Source organism: Pleurodeles waltl, chromosome 2_1 (genome assembly GCF_031143425.1).
Source record: "Pleurodeles waltl isolate 20211129_DDA chromosome 2_1, aPleWal1.hap1.20221129, whole genome shotgun sequence".
NCBI classification, from domain to species: Eukaryota; Metazoa; Chordata; class Amphibia; order Caudata; family Salamandridae; genus Pleurodeles; species Pleurodeles waltl.
This window is the reverse complement of record NC_090438.1, coordinates 286,068,344-286,083,654: the sequence shown is the minus strand read 5'-3', so window position 1 is coordinate 286,083,654 and position 15,311 is coordinate 286,068,344. Positions and strand designations below refer to the sequence as shown.

The 15,311-nt window shown below is 45.9% G+C and overlaps 1 protein-coding gene across 2 annotated transcripts in view; it reads right to left on the bottom strand.

Moving 5' to 3' along the window:
• The window catches only part of MOSPD1 (motile sperm domain containing 1), a 158,820-nt gene that overhangs the window by 80,600 nt on the left and 62,909 nt on the right, over positions 1-15,311 (bottom strand). For both annotated transcript variants that reach the window (XM_069212487.1, XM_069212488.1), the window contains exon 2: positions 8,967-9,217. In XM_069212487.1, coding sequence (XP_069068588.1) covers positions 8,967-9,120 — 154 coding nt within the window. In that variant the 5' untranslated portion in view covers positions 9,121-9,217. The remainder of the gene's footprint in view (positions 1-8,966; positions 9,218-15,311) is intronic.

Here is a 15,311-nt window from a genome sequence, read left to right as displayed (position 1 = left end):
CAGCTGGCTCAAAATAAGGCAGCCAGGCTAATTGTTCAACAGCATAGATGCTGCCACATCACCCCCTGATGAGAAAGCTTCACTGGCTACCAATAGAACAATGATCAATCTTCAATATGGGCTGTATTATTTTTAAATCCCTTCATGGTAAAAGCCCTGCTTTTATATCATCCAGATTCTAAAAATACATCCTGATTGCAAACCTAATGAATCACCTCACAATTCTCTTATTAAAAAAGAAGAGATTGGGAGGTTCCAGATTCTCCGTTCTTGTCCCCGGCATCTGGAACTCCCTTCCCCCAGAACTGAGATCCACACCCCCACTATATGAGACTTCAGAACAAGCCTATGACTGAGCCTAGTAAGCAATGTGCTGTTTCGGTTCCTCAGCAGAAAGGATCCTACCTAGTGAACAAGCGCACTATAAATCCCAGTAACATACCATAACAATCAAAGTAGCCTAATCAGTTGGTAAAACAACTATCCAAGGCTGTACGAGAGCAGTAATTAAAGTAGGCTAATCATTTGAGATAAACAACTATCCAAATCATTGAAAAATAATTTCACTTGAATTTGTGCATTGTTACCTTAGTGTTGTAATTGATCAACGAGCATAGCAACTTATGAGGAGTTGTTAGCATTGGTTCTAAATAGATGTATTAACTGTATATGAATTTTGTCAAAGATTGTTCTCTACTTGTTGATTCAAAGTTAATTTAATTAAATGAGTAAATAAATTCGATAAATACAGAACTTAAATGTATTGTGTCTTTTGATTATCCACTTATTAGTAACATTTAACGTTACAGAGGAAATTGAAGCTCTATCAACAGCCATGGCTTAGACTCTCATTATGAAAGCAGAATTGATTTGAATACCCAGGTTTTTCACCCAAGTCGTCATGAAAGTCTTTGGACCCTGTGAATGTCTAAGAAAATCTCTGCCACATCACCATTAGGTTTAAGATCGTTTAAGTTTATCCAGCACCCAACCCTAAAACACTGTTGAAAAATGGAGCAGCAATATCATTCATATCACCACTGATCTTTAAGATGATTTGAGTGGGAGGCGGAGCCAAGATGGCCAAATGAGCAGACGCACTTGATCGGAGCTCTGGCCACCAGCAGTTCGTGGGACCCCCCCCCTTGGGCCTATAGGTTGCTCTTCGTTACTGGGGAGATGTAGTATGGCGCCCCCCACCCAGTGAGCTTACTAGCAGGGGTCAAGAGCTGGTGTGGAGTGGTGATGAAGCGGGACCTGTTTGGGCTTAGCGATCCGAGCAGCTGGAGAAGTAAGGGGGGAGAGTCCTACTATGGCCAAGAGTGAGATAAACGCATCTGCGGAGGAACGGGAGGCGTCTAGACTGCGAGGTGCTTGGAAGCGACCACGGACATGCAGCCTTGCTGAGGAAGGATGGTACAAAGGGTGCCCGCTGACTCGTTCGGAGCCGCAGAGCTGCACAGGCTAAACAACATCAGCACTGAGGGGGGTAAGTGTGTGGCGTCCCCTTCCAACCATGGTTATAAATAAATCTACCCCCGACGTCCAGTGGGGGGTGCGTGCCTGCATGTGTGTTGTGCTCTGAACCCCAGGGACGAGTGACAAAGTCGTGGCTGGTATGAAGCATTGCATGGTGGAGCAGGCCATCTATTGACTACTAGAGGGACGAAAAGTGGGCGCAGAAGGGCCACATGTAAAGCGATCACACTGATGAAAGGGGCGGCCAAGGGGACTGCTGAGGCAACCAGGCACCTCATTTTGCAGTCGCGGCTGGTGCCGGGGCAAAGTGGCGGAGTAGGGGAGGGTGGCACAAAACAGAAACAGAAAAAAAGTACCTGCCCATCAGCACATCTCTGCTCGTCAGGCTCCTAGCATGCCTTGTGGCCAATCCTAACGCTGCTCTCATGCTGCTGGCAGCATGAGAGCAGCATCAGGATTGGCCTGAGTGCCCTCGATTTGAGCTCCCAGGTAGACTGGGAGCCTGTGCCTGCTGTCTCCAACCCAGCAACACAGCTCGGGTTGGAGAGAGCTCAGTGCACATGTGGATTTGGCCATCCTGAGAGGGCCGGCCAAACCCACATGCACGTTGAGTGGGGTGTACACCACTTCCCCTCCCTGCCTATCATCTCCCATGGCCCGGCCCCTTAATAACGATAATAAATATGATAATAAACATGGTTTATTACTGTTTTATTTTTCAAGTTTTGCAGCTGCTGCTGGCGGGGGGAGGGTGATGCTTCTCCGCCATAGCGGAGGAGCGGCGGCTGCTGATTTGGACCACTAGTGGAGGGAGCTAAATGTAGTGACCTACCTCCCTCTGACTCCTCTTTTACTCTCTTATGTTGGCTTCTGTCCTGCGACAAAAGGATATTAGGGCCCTCAAAGAAGTGCTGGGGAGTACTCACTCATTGAGAGATAACAGGAAGGGCCCAAGGTGCATTGTGGATTGCAGTTCAAAAAAACTCAAAGCTGACTGGTATGTTGGGGGGCAGAACAGTACTTGATTTTGGACCGCACCTTGAACAGCCACAGACAAGGGCCTCTTCTTGCTCGCATGCCGCCAAAACTTCAGGGGGGCTTGGGTGCAGCCCTGAAGTCCTGCAACACTATCGAGGACTGTACTGCTAGAATGGCAGAGTGGAAATTCAGGATACATTGGCACGGAGGGAGAGCCGTTCCGCCATCTAATTTGGATATCAAAAATGTGATCTTGGAGGGAAATAAAGCAATCGCCAAGAAGATTGACGGGGTGGCAATCGCAGTAATGCTATTGCGCCAGGGCGTGGATAAACTGAGGGAATGAAGTAAAAGATCTGGGCACAAGGACAGATGGCGCAGAGGAATTTATGGACGCACACACTAGGCTAAGGGACCAGGAGCGATGCAAGCAGCAGGAGGCGAAGCTAGCTGATTCGGAAAACCTGTCTCGGTGCAACAATGTGCATTCTTGGATTACCAGAGGGCACAGAAACTGCACCATTGAAACTATTTCTGGAAAACTGGCTTCCCACAGTGTTACCAGGTTTGAATGTGGAAGAAGAGTTCATTGTGGACAGAGCGCATGGAACTCCTGGGGGGAAGCTCAAACCTGGGGTGCCCCCACGCATGTGGATTGTGCATATGCTAAAATACAGAGATAAAGTGTGAATCCTGACAGCGGCTCGCAACCACGGAGGGGTACAGTACAATGGTGACAGAACATCATTTTACCCAGATTATGGCATTGCTACCCAGAAAAAATGTAAATTCTTTGTCAAAATTAAAGAGTGGGATTATGCTTTGTTGCCTCCAGCGTGTTTCAAAGATGATTAGCAAGGAAAGAGGCTTTTTTTAAACAATCTGTGGAGGCCGTGCAGTTTATTGAGACCCACTGCTGTCCAGACAGTAGTAAATGTTGTTTCAGTTCAGTGCTATGATGATGATTGATGATGGGTGGGTGTGCCGGTATTATATTAGTGGACCGAGGTGGTGTGTGTTGTAAGTGATTGTGAACAGTATGAGTGCTCGCTAGGGCGGGAATGAGTGAGATCATTTTTTTTTTGCTAACAATGACGTTGATGTACCGGGGGAATCCTGCACAAGGGACCCTGGTGAGCACCACGCTGTAATAGGGAAGTTTGATTGTGTTTGCTGTAAGGGGGAGGTGACGCCTATTGTATCGATTGTGGAGTCAAGATTGGGGCCGGATACACAAGGGGAGGTGTAATGTTCTTTATATGCCTATGCGAAGGAGTGACTACAGTCAGATAAGTATACATTGGTAAGTGAATGGTATATCCACACAAGATGCTTTCCACAAATGCACATGGAGGTGACAATTTTATCAGTGAATGTTGAGGAGGTTCAGAATCCTGTTAAACGTCAAAGTAATGGTCCTAAATCCGTAGACAACAGGCCAAAATAGTTATGCTTTAGGAGACGCATCTAATGCCCCAGGAGCATGAGAAAATATGGTCCAAATGTGGAGGTAGATTATGGTAAACGAGCTTTACTTCGTCTGCATGAGGGGTGTTACTGTGGATGAATAGTAGCATCCCACTGGGAGTAGATACAGAGCTGAACGCAACAGATGGGCGGTATGTGGGTGTGGTAGGAGAGATTGAGGGCACCCCTATTGTATTCCTTAACTCATATGCTCCCAACATAGATACCCCTGATTTTTTGAGGCGCTCACGTGCATGTTGATACCCTATGCACACAGTGATATTATTTAGATGGGGGGTTATAATTGTGTGCTATATAGGGAGCTTGACAGTTCCCTGCTAGTGGCACAACCGTTAGGCGCTTTTTGAGGGTATGGACATGCTAAATTTAATAGAGTTGTGGAGAGCCGTGAATGGCCAGACCACAGGCTACTCCTTTTATTTTCGTCCCTACTGTACGTTCTCTAGGATTGATTATATGTTAGTGCACCCAGATCTTGATCATACGTTATCGCATTTCGCTGGTGGCTAAAATGCAGGGACCCACGTATGAAGCCCCCATAGCTCAGTGGCGATTCTAGGTACGTGCATTAAAAGACCAAGCTTACAGGGAGGTACTCCGTGAAGTCATAAGGGAATATTTCACTATTAATGCAGGTTTGGCTAACTCAGCTGGGATCCTCTGGGAGGCCTTTAAAGTGACTATTAGGGGCAAGTGTACAGCTACTATCTATGGGGTGCGTCAGTAATTGAAGTGCATGGCCATAAATCTGGAGGGCCAAATTGAGAATACTGACCGACAGGCAACAAACACAGAAGCGGTACAGATTGCAGGGGGAGCTCAATGAGGCACGTGAAACCCTAGGGCACCATGATTACAAGACATACATGGAGATCCAATATGAACAGGGTGACACACTGGGTTGGTTATTGGCGTGGCTGGTCAATAGAGAGCAGGGAGATGCAGAGATAGTGACCCCTACAACACATGAAGATATTTTGCGTCGCTTTGCAGAGTTTTACTCTACTCTGTACTCGCAACGAGTGTTAATGATGAGGCAGGTATTGCTACTATCCTAGATGAAATACAGCTACCAGTTGCAGATGGTGAGATGAGGGACATATTAAACAACCCGACTGAAGAATCAGATATCAGATGGGCTATCAAACAAATGAATACGGGGAAGACACCAGGGAATGATGGCTTCACGGTTGAGTTTTATAGAGAAAATGTGCATTTATTGTGTACACCTTTGTGTGCCATGTATCAGGGTTCATTTGAACAGGGGGCACTACCTGCTAGGCTGAAGGAGGCGTATATAGTGATACTGGCTAAGCCGGAGAAGGAATGTCCAAATGTGAATCATATTGTCTATTATCCATGATTAATGTGGATGCAAAGATTTTAGGGAAGATCTTAGCTCATCGTTTGACTAAGGTGGCGAGAGATGCACCCTGATCAAGCAGGGTTTGTGGGGAGCCAATTTACCACCACTAATATAAGGAAGGCATATATTATAATAGAACAGATCCTGAAAAGAGAAGAGTCTTGTGCTCTTGCCAGTTTGGATGCCCACAAGGCATTCAATACTGTTGATTGTGCCCATTTGGATGCCCACAAGGCATTCGATACCGTTAACTGACAATTTATTACAGACAAACCAAAATACATCTCACCATTAAGGACATGATATGAGAAGGAAACAGTGAAGGTCCGGCCTAAATCAACGGGCCTTGCCAGGTATGACTGACAAGAGCGCTACGCAGCAAGTGCTCCTATGCCTTATCATACCACTCCCCGCTTTCCCCTTCTTTATCTAGTGAGGTGTTTGAATTCCCAATACAGTCTGAGAGACTCGGGGAAGACAGGGATTCTCAATAGATCTACATCTTCAACCAAAACTTGAGACCATTACTTTGAGACCAGTGATCATCTGGGGGGTGCAGGCCGAGTATCGGAGTCGGTCGCTCGGCTACCCAACACCACACCATCTCATGTTGATTACTTTGCTGGGGGTCGCCTGAGTCCCAGTACCCCTCTTGGCCACTCAGATCTGTTTTTCGGGCTACTATACCCACACGGGCACGGTACGATTCGCGGCCTCACTTCTGGCTCCACCTCACTTTTCGCACACACACTACCTCAGCAGGGAGGATTAGCCATTCTGTTTTGCTTGGGTTGTGTCCTCTCATGCTATCTCCATGGCGTGTGTCCCCGGGCCCTAGCTCTGCCCAGCATCCCTGTTTCAGCCCGCACTCCGTGCCCAGGCCCCAGTCCTACCACTCGTCGCACCAGGCCCCATAGAGGGGAAACGGTAGGCTCCACTACTACCAATGTATCTGCAGCGCCAAATGTGCAATCAGCGTAAGTGCTCACTCGGTTCCACCTCCGGCCTCCTTAAGCGGATGTACTCTGTCTCAGGCTGGCGCCTCTCCCGTCTGGCCCAGTCCATTACCTGGCATAGCTCCCACCCAGGCCTCCTTCCTTGGCTCTAGGAGGGCCCAGTTATTTCCAAGCACCAGGGGCCCTCGCAGTCACTCCCTCACACCAGGTGCTAGTCACCAGAGTTCGTCGTGGCCCAGGCATGTCTCATTGCTCCACCCGGGCCCCAGGCGCATCTTCATCCCCACCCATTGGGCGGAGTTCACGCTTCTCTTTTCTGCTCCTGGGGAACCAGTGATCTCTCAGCCCCTGGGCCTCCAGTAGTCGCCCCCTCAAGTCAGGTTCTTGTCCCCTGGATCTGCCGCCACCCGGGCCTATCTCTCTGGCCCACTCAGGCCCTATCCGTGTCCCCGGTCACCTCATGCATTAGGCGGCCCGGGCCTCTACTGCTCCAGAGCCTTCCTTGGCTGGACCTCCTCTGTGGACCGCCGCCTCCTCCAGGCCTGCTCCGCTCCCCGTGGTTGCCGCTCACAGCCAGGGACACATATGCAAGGCACTCTTCGTCTTTGCTCCGGGGGGTGAGGGGGATGGTGATCTCCCAGCCACTAGGCCCCCGGTAGTCACCTCTTCAAGTCAGGCGCTGGCTCCCAGGATCCGCCACAGCCCAGGCCAACCTCTCTGGCCCACTCGGGCCCTAGCTGTGTCCCCGATCACCTCGTGCGTTTGGCAGAGCCTGCGGCCTGGGCCTCCGTTGTGCCAGTCGCCTCTCCTCGGGAGTCCTTCTTGGTTGGACTTCCTCTCCAGTCTGCCGCTTCCTCCAGGCCTGCTCCGCTCCCCGTGGTTGCTGCTCATAGCCAAGGCCACATGTGCAAGGTGCTTTTCGTCGCACACAGGCCCCGCCTGGGCACCCTGGGCCTGCCTGATCCATTGGTTGAACACCTCTGCGGTCCTCCGGGCCTCGCAGATGCCCCGGACGCTGCCACCCCTTCACCACGCCTCAGGGGGGCTCCAATCACCTCAGATGTAGTTTTGGCCGTGAGATATTGGGGCTTTTGCAGGCGGATGACGAAGGGGTCCGGAGAACTCTCAGAGTGCAACCGCCATCTTGACGCCTGAAACCTGGTTGCTTCTTAATAGATGTTTTTCCTTTTACTTCCTATGTTTGTCCCTCACCTAGAGCATATCTCTTTATTATCCTTCTGATTAGATGATTTCTATCCTTCCACAGCTTAAATTCAGGTACCTACTACTTTTCAATGAAATTCCATGGGAGTACAATGAATCCGCCTGTAATTTTTATGGTACTACCCTGTGCAGAGGACATAGATAGCTCAACTTGCATTGCTACATGGTACCATGGCATGCAATAAAATTGCATGGCAGTGGGTCTGAAAAATAATTATGTAACTTGGGAATGTTGTACTTAATACATAATTAAAAAAAACTACTGATTTCCCAGGGTGACCTCCGCCCTCACTACCCCACCTAGAAGTTGCTTCTTCCATCCAATTCTGGTGCAAGGAATTATGGATCCCAAGGCAAATTGGTGTTTTGCTCTTTGGATGCTCCCTTGCCTTGGTAATAAGATCATTTTTGTTAGAATCGGAAGCCCTCCTGTAGTCATTTGTTGTACATTATAAAACAACTAATTAAGCCACATCATCCTACTTACACACATACAAACACACACAAATCTCACTAGTCATCTCCCACAATCAGTGACTACCTAAACACTGCGACGTTACCACAACCAGTCACATCACGTTCGCCCCACAGAAACAATAATGAAAGATCGATCCTCATCGTCAAAATGCAGTGAAGCCTTTACCCAAGAGACAGAATGAAAGTTCAACAGACTTTATTATCAGGCATAACACACATAACGTGGTACCACCACCCTTCCCGAATGTCAACAGAAAGAACTACCACACAAAGAACAGAACACAACAGAGCAGAAAAGTCCACACAGCAAAATAGGAGGTAGAATGCAGCGATGAATACATATGCATGTCGAAGCTTACCATAAGGAATTTAGTGAAAGTGAAAGGAAGCCTAACCCCAACTAAACCACATCATGGCTCGCTAGCCACCATGTGCTGGTGGCAGCCTCCATGTCTCCCCGGACTCCAGCATAACCGAGAAAAGATATACAGAGCACTGCTTCTTCGCCTTTCATAGCTTCCAGCAGACTTTATGAGCCGTCATGGTTTTCCTTATATAGGTACATCTCGAGTTGGGGAACTCTCCCCTTTTACTTTTGCTGCTGGTGAGTTACTCCGTGAGGGAATGCAACTTCCACTTTGGAATGTAACTCCCAGGTCTCATCTCAGGGCATCCGCTGGTGAGGAAGTTGCCGTACTATTTCTGTAGCACCCAGGGAGCACAGGGTGCCGACGCCTGAGATACAAGTTTACGAACAGTTTGCCTGGAACTATATGTGTGGTGTCTGATAAGCTCTGCATCTTTGCTAGCATGTGCCCACAATGGGCAGTACACTTAACATCAAGACATGCTCTCCGGACACAATTTAAGAGAACATTTCCTACTATAAACATATATAACAATTCCTGTAATTTTAACAGCCCTAAGAGCAGATGTGGAAACAGCAAGCAGCATAACTCTAACTGCAGTTCGATTAACAGTCAAAAACAAAGACCCACCTTTGAATTTTAAGGCAAACTCATAGGGGTTGTACAGCGTCAAGACCTGCTTGTGCGTTGACTGGTCATCTGCGTAGAATATAAGTTCTGTTGGAAAAACAAACACAGGAAGGTTTCCTTCCACTAGCTCTGGTTGCCTTCTGTGTTGCTGCATTGGCACAGACTCCACTCTACTTTGTCAACTGCGTCTTATCTGGAATCCTCTTGTTTAAATGTGCTTCAGTAGAAAGCTTCAGAGCATTTTGGCAGTTCTGCAAGAAAACAATTACTTTTCGTGATAATGTTTCTTCATGTGCACAAAAGTATAATAAAATATGTTTTTCAGTTAACCTATTTGGATTTATGTGAAGAATGCGAAGTAAATTTCTGATGATTCGAGTATGAAGAAAAATGCATCAATTACCGTAATGATCCGTATAAATAAACTATTGTGAAGTATGTCAGAATGAAGAAAACCCCTGAGAACTACACTATCTCCAACTCCCAAGACCTACACTTACCCTAACCTCATCCGAAACCCTACCTCTTAACCTAGCCCAGACCCTAGAGTGGACGCTGACCCCAGCCATTCCCTCTCGCCCTGATCCTTAACCAAACCTTTACCAAAACCTTAAACCTAACCCAACCCATGCCCATCACCAAAATGGCAACCCTAGACCTAACTCTAAATGCTAACATACCTCTAAAACATACCTGAAACAAGCCTTCACCTACACCTAACTTCAACTCTAAACTCCAGTGCTAACACTGTTAATAAAAACGTTTTCTTTATTATTGTGCCAAATCAAGAAATTAAAAAAACGTATTTTCCCTTTGCTTCATTTATTTCAAATCCATTCCTTAATAATTACATTATTACGACACATTTTAAAACGATGCATTTAAGAAATATTAGCTACAGCTAAGGGTACAGCATGGTTGGGAATGAATGACCTGATGAAGAATCTGGATTTTATACGTCATCAACGCGCAGACACGCCTTGTCTCTCTGAATCATCGTCACAAGCTGCTGCATTATAAGTTTTTGCGCAGAGCATATACCACACCTGCAGCACTAGCCGGCATTGATTCCGCCCGCACCTCGAAGTGTCCAAGGTGCGGTGGGGACAGTGCGGCCTGTGCCCACGTGGCAGGGGCGTGCCCTAGGATGGCGACATACTGGAGGGAGGTACTCACTAGATTGGCACTGATGACCCAGTTTACGTAAGACCCTTCCCCGTTACTCGCCCTATTGGGATAGGCTAAGAACAGCCCTAGATCCGTGCGCAGATACACCGCCATTGCCCTACTTCTAGTCAAGCAGGAGATCGCCATATTGGGGAGGCAAACACCCACCCGAGGTGGCTGCATGGAAACACAGTCTCATCCACTGTGACACAAACAGTGAGTACTATGCAACCCTGCAACCTCTCACTCCCGTTGAAAAGATATAGGGCAGTCACTGAGGGACTACCTACAAACTCTAGCCACACCTGGCTCCACCCAACGAGATTTGGGAATTTTATTGAGAATGAGGACCTTACATGTCTTTTCTATCTTCAATGCTGTGACGCAAGGGCAGACTTTGGGAGGTTCTTTGTTCTTGTGCAGACTTGGGATGTAATATGCTAGTAACTTGGTATATATTGACTCGTCTCATTTTTAGTTGTTGGCTACATCATGTTTTGAGAACTGTGCCACTCTCCCTTTCGCACAAAACTGTGTGTTTATGCTATGTTTCAAAATTCAAAAAGTCAGAAAAAAAAAAAAAAAAATTAACACAACACTATTAACTGTTAACCAGTTTCTACATTGAGATCTCTCTAGTCTGATATTAGTTGCCTGTAAAACCATATCTGACTTTAAGCCTAGAAAATTAAAAGCATATAACATTACCAGTTTGGAAAGATGCTATTTTATTCACCGCTCCCCTTCTTACACATTGAAGGTATGCGTTCTTTTCTCTTGGTTTTAGACATTGCATCTCGAGGGAACAACGAAAGGGGGAACCCTTCATACAGGTGGGGGACCGCATTGATACCTCCAACCAAATAGCCAAATAGTTCACACTGGTGCCCATCTATGATCCTGTGCTTGAAGGAGCGTACTTAATGTTTACAGTAAACAAAGCAGACTGAAACATTCCTGCGATAGAGAATATAACAATTCTCAGGCTGTATTTATTCACAACCACATAAACACAACATAAAAACATTATCATATTTACAGTATTTCCTTTCATCCTTAAATTTCAATATTTATTTACAATATGCATCTCAGATATTTTAGGTTCTTTAAAAGGAGTCATGGTTGTCCACCCACCAGGCACTGTAAACTGGGGGCCGTGTCCCCCCCAAAAACCAATTTTACTTCACAAGGCAAGACTCACCTGCCCCCTCAAGATAGAGTCCTCTGGAGGTGTGCACCGATCGTCAGGGGCAGCCAGGGTCAAGTAAACAACCTGAACTTTGAGGGCCTTGAGACCCCCTTTTAAGCCAGCTCAGGCTGCCCCTGCCGGTTGCCTAGGAGCCCCCACCACACCCCCTTCAGCCAATGTCCCTTTTCAATGTTGATGAGGTTTCCTTTTAAGCTGTTGTGGACATTTAATAAATCACCCATGATCAAGGTGGCGTGACCACCGAAAGGGGTTGGGTGTGTTGAGGGTTTGCATTTCACCAATAAAGGAGATGGAATAGCACCATTGGACAGACTCTACTATTTTTATAGAGTGCGCCTGCTTTGGTAGTCGGTGGTAGTTCAGTACATTTCCAGGGGCCTCGTCTGGAGGCACACCAACACCATCATGGTTTCCCGGCAAATGGAGGAGCGGTTAAATAAATAAATATATATATATATTCTTCCTATACTTGTCATGCTCTTTTTCCAAAAAAACACAATTACTTTACAGGAACAGCACAGATGTTTAAGAGTGCTACCAAAGTAACACGCAGCAACAACGCAGTGCTCATTTTTGCGATATAGTGAAACAAATAAATAGAAATAATGATATAGAAGAAAGTTTGGGCTCTCAATTGCTTTCTTTATGAAATCTGGGTAACCTCTGAAGGCCCCACACTGCATCTTCTATTATTATACTCTTCATACCGTCCCTTGCTATGAATGGGAGTGATAACAGCACCATTCGCCAATCCAGCGGTAACACCAATAGGAATGTACACCCCCAGCACTTCTCCGTTACTAAAAGCTGAATGCAGAGCACTGCAATCATACACCCTGGGGGAGCACTGGCCACATCAAGTATAGGAGCTTTAGAAATGGAATTTAATACACATAAGAATACACTGTTGGTTCAGGCTGTGATTAGTTTTTGCTTGTATCTGCTTTAAATACTTTTAATCCATGCCCTCCAGGGTAATCTAGTGAATAAACTATTCTAACAGTACTCTTGATGAACTATCAATAGAGTGACCATTGTTTCTGGCAAAACACCTCCAAAACTACAGGTACCCCTCTCATTCGATATTCTCGGTTGACTCCTCTACAAAAAGTTCGTTGTTTTTCTTGAAGAGCACTTTAAAAAAATAGGTGGAGGGAGGTGGGGGGAAGTGCATCCCTGCTTCCAGTATGTCGCCGCCCTAGGGCATGCCCATGCCACGCGGGCGAAGCCCGCACTCTCCGCACGCACCTTGGGCACTTCGACGTGCGGGTGGAATCAATGCCGGCTGGTACTGCACGTGTGGTAAACGCTATGCGCAAAAACGGATAATGCAGGAGCTTGTGACGATGATTATGAGAGATGATGCGTGTCTGCGCGCGCTGATGCTGTATAGACACACATTGTGCATGGTGCAGCCGGAGGGTGAAACAACCACATGCAGTCCACAGCACTTACAAAGCAGGAAAAGCAAAGGGGGCTTGAAAGGGACAATGCTTTGTGCAATGGGCAGGTCAGAAAGGGAACGGGCCAAAAGGATCAGGCTTGTGCTGCAAAATGTATTTTTACATTTTAAAGCATGTCTGTCATATTTATTACTGATGAGGTAATTAGCATGTCTAATACCACTAAATGGCGCCCGATGCGGGATCTTTCCCTGCTTTAATTGCATCTTTCCCTATTTTAAAGCAGGTCCTCGTCCTACTGGGGCCCAGGCTTAGTTTATTATCCCAGGCCTCACAATTGCTTCTGACATGCACGGAGGCTGCAATCACCGTGGATTTGGAGAGAGTACAGTGCGTTTAAAGCCTTTTTGTATTCATTGGCTCAAAATAGTGACACTCACAGAGAGAATGATGAGAAAACCCTGTCCGAGTAACAATAATGTAATAATTTGCTTTGATAATGTGTAAGCACTGACGGCCCCATAGCATCTGTGGTGCTGGTCCAATGTAAGGCATGTGAAATCACAGCAGACAGGGTAAGGGTACAAGGTCATGGCAAACATGATGGATGAAAGGGGACAGGGTATGGGAAACTCTCAACATTATCGTAGCAAGCCCTAGCTGAGAAGAGAGACCTTATCTGTAGCATATATAATATGGCCACAAAAAAAGATCTAAAAGACTCAGTGCAAAAACTAAAGCAATAAAAAAACATTTGCCTACAAAAATGTAAACCAGTACTTAAACTCACCACCCAACACTGGCCAACAGTATGCCAGGACGGGTGTCAGAATAGAATTACACCCTCTTCCAAAGCAGGTGGGAAGTGAGTTCAGATGGATTTGGGAATTATTAACCAGTCAACATGTCTATCGATGTTTTTTATGGTCTTCATTTTTGCAGACTACATGTTGAAGATTAGTTTATTTTGTAGGGTATCTAGCTGAATGCCATTCCATGTGAAGTTCTAATTCGGAGATTATAACGCTGTGAGTTGTACTGCAGGCTATAGCAGCATACTGAAAAGACCAATCACATAGAACTGTCTTTTAAGCAGAAATCTAGAGGTCTTGAAGCTACGATTTTGTCAAAATTTCAAAATAAATACAGAATAGTCTATTCATACAGTGACCGGTAAACTCTTACGCTTACGGCATGATGTCGCGCTAAGGTTTCGCTATACTGTCTCTCTCTATAACGTTCAATAAAACACATCTTGCGCTTCCATAAAATACATTTTTGGGAGGGAAAGAGATCAGAGTTGCACAAAACGGCAAAAAAACATTAAATACACAACAATTCTGTTGCTCGCTTCGCTCTGGCCTTGAAACAGTGAAGGCGTGCATCATCTTTGCCGAGTGCCTCAGACCGCGTAAAGAAAATATATTTCTCATTTGGGGCACTGGGCACCGTAGCTTTCTTTGCAGCTGCAACACCAACTCCTTCATAACCATTTAAGTCAACTCTTACTGAGGTTTTGAAGTTCCCCTACTGTGGCCTGGGAATGGTCTGTTTTCTCTATGAGCTTCTCATAACTGCATCCACAAAACACTTATACTTTTTTCTGTCTCTTTCACAAGTACCAACAGCATTGCAGGCTCCTGGATTCTTCTCTATGCAACACTGTAGACAATCTGAAGGGACAGTACTTACCGTGATCTGGCAATGTAGAAAGAAGCACTAATAATATTAATGTTTATTATTTGAGTATTTAAAATCATTAAAATGCAAAACGCATCGCAAACGAATAAAAACAGTAACGCAAACATCAAATCTAGTTAAATACAAACAAAAGAACTGGAGACCGGACCTATCAAGGCAGAGAGTAAAATTCAATTAATCACAGCCCCTTTAAAATGCATTTATCATGTGCAAATTTACACGAAAGTAGGTAACAAACATAACTACCTGGTTGCGAATCCTATTATTCGGCAAATCATGCAAGTCCTGTCATTATTTGTAGCGTAAACAACCGTCCTGATATTATTATCCAAGACATATATGTAAAACAATCCTTTTGATTGCTGAGGCTGGCCATGTACAAAGAAGCAAGAAGGCTATGTTAGAGTATATGCTGCAATACCCAAATCGTTATGGTTTGCCTGTACGCCAATACAGGCCATCCAGTAAATTCTCTGGGTAAAATGTTTTCCAACAACACCTAATGGACTAAAATACCACATAAGGAACCACCATCCCAAAGCACATACTGAACGCTTTCCAATCTCAATAAAACAGAAAGTGTCAAAAGAGTAGACTGACATCTTATGTTTATGCAATTGTGAATATTGGGTGGAAGTGCTGCCTACCACAGGACAGTGCTTAAATACACATTGAAATACGCTGCAGCACCGCTGCTGTCATTGAGCATGCTTACCACACACTTTAGCACTGTGCCTCCGGTAGTACTTACATGCAGGGCTGTCACTATTCCCCCAATATTATGGCTGCATTATCCGGAATAGATAGCATCACCCTTTAGAAGAGGCCCCTTCAATGCCCCATAAGAATCCAGCTCATAGACCG